At 43.9% G+C, this 8,581-nt stretch overlaps 1 protein-coding gene across 1 annotated transcript; it reads right to left on the reverse strand.

The window, feature by feature from the left end:
- Positions 1-6,353: 6,353 nt before the first annotated feature.
- On the reverse strand, positions 6,354-7,183 carry LOC136547001 (uncharacterized). The gene has a single exon (XM_066538970.1). It carries the CDS (start codon positions 7,171-7,173, stop codon positions 6,487-6,489), a length of 687 nt encoding a protein of 228 aa, XP_066395067.1. The 5' UTR covers positions 7,174-7,183; the 3' UTR covers positions 6,354-6,486.
- Positions 7,184-8,581: the final 1,398 nt, after the last annotated feature.

The following is an 8,581-nucleotide window of genomic DNA, read 5'->3' on the forward strand; positions in this document are numbered from 1 at the left end:
TTCTTTACCACCGGCCACCTCCACTTGGGTGCAGAATCCCCACCACCGGCCACCGCCGCCAAGGGACCCCACTGTTGGCACCCGAGGTGAACCAAGAGGCATGCTCAATGGACGCCGTAACTTTTTACTCTGAACTCCATTTACTCTGAACTCCATGTGTAGTTCGACGCCGCTCCGATACATTTAATGCAAGGATCGGACCTGCTCCTTCACACTGTGAGGTCGACTCGACGAAGGAGCTGCTCCCATCTATCGAACCCGGCTCCGAGAAATAAAAAATCATGCACTCTCTCTCACCGTCTCTTGTCGTTGCTGCTCCCGCCGCCGAGAGGAAGTTGGAGGAGCTTCGGGGGGCTCGAGGACTTCGCCCTCCCCTTCTACGCACACCAGCGGCACCTGCAGGAGGAGGGGCGGCGGCGAGCTGCAGGCTCCGGGCAGCATACACCAGGGCAGCGGTGACGGCTCCGTTAGATCCAGAGAGGGGGGGCGCAACCACGCGAGGAGGAAGCGGATTGGGGTCGCCCAGTCGCTGGAGGAGGGAGGAGGCGAGCTGTGAGAAGGCGCTGAAGAGCCATGCGAGAGGAGCAAGGAGGCAAAGATTGTCGATTGCGGTGTGGTGGGTTTGCGAGGATAACAACCGGAACAGGAGACGAGAGGTTGGGAGACGGGGAAGAGGTGGGTTGAGAATTATGTATTTTTTAATGGTTGTGGGCCCCCACTTATAGAGCCAGGTAATAGGGCCCTGTTTGCTGGTCCTGAATCTTGCTGAACCTGGCTAAAAAATACTGTTTCGGCTGAATTGTTGATAGAAACCACTCATCAGGCCAAGCCGAATAAGCCGAATATGGGATAAGCCAAACGGGGACATCACAGTATAGGAGCAGGGACGGTTCTATACATTGCTCATGCCCTTGTTCCAAAGGCTATCCAACCTAACCAAGAACAAGCCCAAGATCAACAAGAGCAAGTGTTATGCAATTGTTTCTCTTATGTTAGCACTCGGGCTTCGATTAATTGGAGCACTTTAGACTTGTCTAACTATTTGTGTTGCATCCCCATTGATAGTATGACATACATATACTCAAGATCAAGAGAATAAGTCTACTTCAACCACTTGAGTCTTTAATGTCTTCATACGCCATTTTTTCTCAATGTCTCTTCATAAGAGTTGCAACTATCTTTGTCTCAATCCTTTGAGCAAATCAACCTTGAGCTTGTGACTTGAACTATTTCAACACATGAGAGTTCCATTCATGGCTTTAAGTCATCTCCACTTATGACCCAAAAATGATTTAATCCTCCACATAATATGACTCCTCATAGCTCGATTAGTACCTCGACTCAATGCAAGTACTTTCTTATTCACCCTAGCCATGGTATCTTGGTCATCAAGCTGTCGCTTGCCCTTCACCTTTGCTTAGTCCCTTGAAGCCCTTTCCTTGCTATTTTCACCCTATCGAGCTATCCTTGAATCACACCATATCTTGAACCAACATTAAGCATTCATTGAAAATCCATCTCTTTTGATAACATATCTTGATCAACATCAATATAATCAAGCCAATCACTTGTATCCTCTTCATTTTGGCTTGACACACTTCACTATCAACATACTTGACTTCCTTTAGCAAGCTTTCTATATGAGACCAATCCATATGCAATCACTCATGTCTCATTCTTATTTTCATCTTGGCTTGCTATGCCATTATTGTTGATATTCATTCTTCATACTTCTAGCTCGATCAATATCAATGCATAGTGACTTTCCAAGTCTTTGTCATCCATACAAGCAAATCAACATTAAGACCATATTGTATCCAATATATACTGTCTCCTTTGTCATTTGATCTTTGCTTGTCATTTCTTCATTTATGCATTCTTGACATATTCTTCGATACTTAATCAAAAGCCAATCAACTTATGTCTCGTATGCCATTTACCAAATATGCTTGCTTTCACATGATGCCATGATATCCCACAACATGGAAGCAATTTCATCAATTTTATTTGCATTGTTGTCTTCTGCTTGAACTAGATTGCTTCCATGATCCTCAATCACAACAATGTAATTTGACTTGTCATTTCAATACAATGCGGAATACCATCAAGTTTGTCTTCTTGTTGAACCTTAGATACACTTGTTGTTATACAACCATTTATTTCTTCAAGTGTATGTAATATACTCAATTTCCTGTTCAACACTTAGCAAACTTGTTAGACCTTTAATTGTGTTGTCATTCAATCCACCAAAATCCACTAAACGGCTCGATGCACTTTCACCTATTGTGCCCAACACTTAGAGAGAGTTTTGTGAAGCATTTGGAGAGCCACCTAAACTAAGTGAGATCGGAGTGTTAGCGCAGAGTGCTATCAGTGTTCTTGCTTGGGTTTTCTTGAGGAAAATCTTGAAGATTAGTTACTCTTGGTGTTTGTCAACACCTAGATGGCTCAATGAAGGACTTCAAATTAGCATATGTTTCATTATTGTTCTTCAAGACTTTAATCTTATCTTAGTGTGAAACTTTGCTGAGGATATCGTTAGCTTGTTGGCCCTAAAGACTATCTAATTTATTGCTTTGCAGAAGAACTTAAGAGCTAAGAAACTTTGGGGGTTTGTTTTGCATAGGTTAAAGTTTGTTGCTTTAAATTTTTTTAGAGCCAGTTCACTTCGATCCCTTTTTTGGTTATTTGGTCCTTTCACCACCAACATACTTACACTTTCATTCTTCCTTCATATAAAAGGGTTAACATTGAGTTGCTGGTGGATTCTAGAAGACTTATATGTTCTGTAAACAATCAAGATGAGACTAAACACCCTACAATCTCACGTTAATATACACATAGGCCAAATCAAACTAGACCGATGTCACAATTGGAATGGCATTAGTCTTGACCGTTGCTCACCCCTACGCAAGAACATTCAGCCAATCACAGCCCACAACACGCAAACTTGTCTTCTCTGACTTTTTGTGCCATGACACAACAACCCAGTATGATGGACAACTTCATACCTTTCTTCGGACTGCCATGCTGATAATGACAAAATTTGAATGTAAAGTTGAGTGTGCATATCCGTAGGTGAGTGTGTCCACGTTGTACTATAGATCTATATCACTATGATCTATAAAGATATATGCAATTTATTAAAAAAGATAAGCATGTAATAAACCCACATAAATAAATCTCTTTACTTAATATGCAAGTATCGAAAACCAAGACAAAAGGCGTCATCGCAGTAGTATAAATGGACACCTGCGCCCTTCCTTTCCTCCTCACTCGACAAAGCAAATCTCAGCCTAATTTCAGTCATGAAGGCCCAGGTCGCAGCAGCAACTGTCTTGGTCTTGCTCCTCCTCACCTTTGGTCAGTAAATTCATCCAATCCCTGCAAAAAAAGAGCGAAATTGAACATGAGTATAGGCAGCACTTGTGTTCGATGATTTTATCCATCCAAATATCCTGACTCGCGATTGATTGATTATTTGGTTGAGCATGTAGCTGCGGAGGCGCATACTCCTACTCCTACTCCTATTTGCAAGTCGCGAAGCCACGAATACAAAGGGAGGTGCATTCAGGATACGGATTGTAACGCCGCCTGCGTCAAACAGTCAGAGAGCTACACCGGAGGCTTCTGCAACGGACGGCCGCCGTTCAAGCAGTGCTTCTGCACTAAGCCATGCAAGAGAGAGAGAGCTGATGCAACACTCCGGTCATCAGGCCTCTGATAGATTATGTGTGCTCATGCCGCATGGCAAGGCGACTCTCGCATGTATGCCTTAGGTTGATGAGTATATAATAAATAAAAGAAAATAGTAAATGCTATGATTTTCGTTCTTACATGAAAGTCAAGCGATTTTGCTTATCTAACCTGTGTCCGTGTGAATCCTACCATATATTAGCTCATGTTCATGTATCAAATAACCATTAGTTAATTTTAACCAGCTAACAATTAGTAGCTCTAGCCATTACTGCCTAAAAATTAATTATTTCTCATCCAAACAGCCCGAAGTTAGCGTTAAGATGGCGGCGGATATATACATTAGTGAATATACGTATTGGGATGTTAAAAAAATGGACGTATGACATTTACATTGAACATTGTCGAGAATATGTGTTGCATTGTGGAGAAGAGATAACAAAACATATGGACTAAGCATAGCTCAACTAATGGGCTCTTACCTTGTCGTGGAACAGGCTTGACTCAATTTTTCAGCGGTACTCATAGTGATACGGTTTGGGTGCATATATTCATAGAGGTTGAATATACATGCGTGTTTGTGGACGTCAGTACCATATAATATAAAAAAAAGTACGCAGAGCACGTTTGGACAGAACACTATACGTATTTCCTAGAGGAACAATAGCATGAAAACCACTCGTATCTTTAATATAAAATATATCCATCCATTCATCTATCTATATCCACATATCTCTATCTATGTCTCTATCTCTATCTCTATCTATATATTATTATTATTATTATTATTATTATATTATATTATTATTATTATTATTATTATATTATTATTATTATTATTATTATTATTATTATTATTATTATTATTATTATTATTATTATTATTATTATTATTATTATTATTATTATTATTATTATTATTATTATTATTATTATTATTATTATTATTATTATTATTATTATTCATCGTAATAATAGACGTGGTAATTTAATTTCATATTTAGAGGACTATTAAATCATATTTCCGATGGGTAATCTTTTATAAAACAAAAAAAAAGATCTAATGGTTGTTATTGGTGATGATGATTAAAGTCTACTACTACCAAATTAAATACTAGATATTTTGGTATTTGCGAGAATTTGTGGAATTTAATTTTTTTCTAATGTGTCTTGTGAGGACTAATGTGAAGGTTTCATTTGGAACATTTTCATTTAGTAACAATAAGATAAATAAAATAAGGTCAGTCAATGATCAATGTATATAAGGACACTAGTAAATTTTCCTTTTAATTACTACTCGCTGAGTAGTATCCAAGACTAGGTTATGCATATCCTTTTTCGGATCGATAATGATACCCTCAGGGCGTCCGTCCTTTCCGGACGGGACCGATCCGTCTGCCCCCACGCCTAACGCTGTGCACCCCCGCTCGCGACTCGCACCTCTCGTCGCGGTTGCGATCCATCCACTTGTCGACCATGGGCGGCGTCGAGCTCCGAGTCAACAAGCCTCTGTTGGGGGGGGCAGCAAGTAGACGAGCACATATTGCAACCATATGTTTCATATGTATATATTCCATATGTTTCATTTGAATATTGCAAAAATAGTTCTGTTGCATATGTTGTAATGACTATATACATATGTTGCAAGTGTATATTTCAAATGTTTCAGCTGTTTCAAACATATGTTGCAAGTGTTTTATCTGGATGCTGCATATGTTGCCTATGTTGCAAGTGTATATTTTAAATGTATGTTGCAAGTGTTTTATCTGGATGTTGCATATGTTGCAGTGGCCATACACATGTGTTGCAAGCGTATGTTGTAAATATTTTATCTATTTCGGATGTATGTTGCAACAAATGCTTTATGTTGCAAGTATTCCATGAGCAAGCTCAGACGGGGTAGTTTAATTTCATATTTAGAGGCTATTTAAATCATATTTCCGATGGGTAATCTTTTATAAAACAAAAAATAGATCTAATGGTTGTTATTGGTGATGACGATTAAAGTCTACTACTACCAAATTAAATACTAGATATTTTGGTATTTTCGAGAATTTGTGGAATTTAATTTTTCTAACGTGTCTCGTGAAAACTAATGTGAAGGTTCCATTTGGAACATTTTCATTTAGTAATAATATAAGATAAGATAAAATAAGGTGTACTGTCTCCAACGGAATAGGTAAACGCAGACCCAAACGTAAAATGCATACGGCACAGTGTTTTGGGTTCCGAAATCATGCTCCAACGGAGAAGGCAAACACGGTAGCCATTTTGCGTAGCATCTCCGACTCGCGACGCAAAAAATGCGTCTTCGTTCTCGACGAAGCAAAACGAGAGAGAGAGGGAGCAGGTGCGGAGCCGGCACAGGGGCGGGGCAGCACGTGCGCCACCGCAGCAGGGGCAGCCCTCGCCCTGCGTCGGTGCGCCGCCGCAGTAGGGGCAGCCCTCGCCCTGCGCCACGCCCGCGCCCTCGCTGCGTTCCCCACTCCCCGCCGGCGCGCTGCCAAGGGCCCGCCAGGGGGCGCGCTTCGCCCTAGCGCCGCCGGCCGAGGAAGGGGCTCCCGCGCCGTCCGGGAGGCGGGACGCGGACGCCCGGCGCGGCTGAGGACACCGCCGCGGCGCCTGGAAACTCGTCGGCCTCGGGTCAAGAGCTCGCCGGCGGGGCCTCTGCTCGGCGGGGAGGGAGGGAGAGCTCGCCGCCCAAGCCGCGCAGGACGCCTAGTGCCGTCTACGGCGCCGTCGCAACCGCGCGCGCTCGGGTTCTTCGCCTTTCCTCCCCGCCGCCACGGACTAGATCCGCGACTGGGAGGTGAAATCCGCCGCGGGTGGGCGCGGAATCGGGCGAGGCGGTCGAAGTTGGCCTGCATCTCCATCCAGGCGTTGTTGGCCTTGTTGCTGCTGATGAAGCGGAGGCCGCGGAGTGCCTTGTGCGCGCCGGAGCGCGTGCGCTGCCGCCTTGCGGCGAGGGCCGACTCGATGCCTGACGACGGCTCCTGCTGCTGATGCCCCTGCCCTTCCGCGCGGCTCTGGGTGCGGCCGAAGCGCTTGGTGAGGTCCTGCGAGAACTGGCGCGTGATGGACATGGCCTCCGCCTTGAGCTCCTGCGAGAACTGCAGCAGCCGGTGCAACGAGGTCCGCCTGATCGACGGCGACCGGGACCGCGACGACGCGCCGCCCGCATGGTCCCCGCGCGCGCCCAGCGGCAGCCCGGTGGCGGCCCCCGCCGTGGCCGGCTCGACGCTCCGCAGAATGATGGTGTCGTCCTCCTGCAGGTCGAGCGTGACCTCGACCAGCTCCTCCCCGTCGTCGGAGCTGCGTTCGGAGCCCCGCGGCGACGAGCCCGTGCTGAGCGACCACACCGTGAATGGGGAAAGGGGAAAGGAGGATATGGATCTCGGTGCGCCCGCTGTTGGAGAAAGGAGGATATGGGTCACGTACGTTTTTACTGTGCACCACGCAAACCGGGAAATGCGTCATGCGTTTGGGTTGGCTCTGTTGGAGTCAGTCTAAGGACACTAGTAAATTTTCCTTTTAATTACTACTTGCTGAGTAGTATCCAAGACTAGGTTATGCATATCCTTTTCCGGATACCCGGCGGTAACGATGCATGCACTCGATCGGACACTATGAATAGGCATTTGTGCCCTTTCCTTCCTCTTCATCACCCAACAAAACAAACCTCTGCTTAGTTTCAGTTCTGCCATGATGGGTAAAATTGCAGCGACGACTGCCTTGGTCTTCCTCCTCCTGACCTTAGGTGAGTGATCGACTTCATCCTACCTACAAAAGCCTGAAAAAGAAATATGAACCATGTAGTCACTCGCGGTTTTAGCTGATGAAAAAAACACTGATTGGTTGGTTCATCTGATTCAGCAGGTGCCGAGGCCAAGGTATGCCAATGGGTGACACCGACGGATGTTGTGTGCCAACAATCGACTTGTCTCCCATATTGCATCAGCAAGGGCTACACCGACGGCTACTGCACCCAACTTGACCGGAAGTGCGCGTGCACTAAGGAATGCACAGGTGATGGAGGCAGCGGTACTGGTGAGGGAGCGGTGACCGATCGAGTTAACTAACGCCGGACATGCGAGAAGATAGGGCTGCCCGGACATGATTGAACTTTCGTTATTGTGTGTCCGAGAGTCATTCTCTTGTGGTGTTTGTGCATGTCTTGAGGTGTAGTGATAATAATGAAATGGTTGTCACTTACCTGTGTGTCGTGATTTTTTTTCTTCTGAATCTATCATGTTGACATGTTACTACAGTGGATTAAAAATTAAAATTACAACACAGTCGATTTGTTTTTTAATCACCATGTCAGAATTATAGGGTTAACTGCTCATAAGATCCGTCCCTAAGCTCCCGAGTAACTAACAACCGACTGTGAAAATATATTTCTATAGTTGATTCCTAATTATAAATTCACCGTACAATAAATAGAGAAAATTACACCGTTGGTCAAATAAAATCCAACCTGTAATAGAATTATCACATAATAAGGTTCTATGAAACAATTGATTTTTATCTGAAAATTTCTCGTTTGTTTAGTTGGTTCTAGAAGATCATTAATAGTAATAGCCACTGCTACAGACGACTTATAGAGGCTTGCATTTTTGGACACAGGACCACTCAATTCCCAACCGTCCTCTATAAATACTTCCACCGAATCCCACTAACCAAGCCACATATAGAAATACATTTTTTAGAGAAGGCTCAGATTTCTTTCATCCGAACTTGGAGATCACTTTGAAAATTCATAATGTCTTCATATAATATATATTTCCATGATATCTATCTATACACAACTTCACAATTGACATTTTTTATTTGAAGTATTTATCTGTATCTGTATCTATATCTATATTACATATGTCTATATATC

This window comes from Miscanthus floridulus, chromosome 3 (assembly GCF_019320115.1).
Source record: "Miscanthus floridulus cultivar M001 chromosome 3, ASM1932011v1, whole genome shotgun sequence".
Taxonomy (NCBI): Eukaryota; Viridiplantae; Streptophyta; class Magnoliopsida; order Poales; family Poaceae; genus Miscanthus; species Miscanthus floridulus.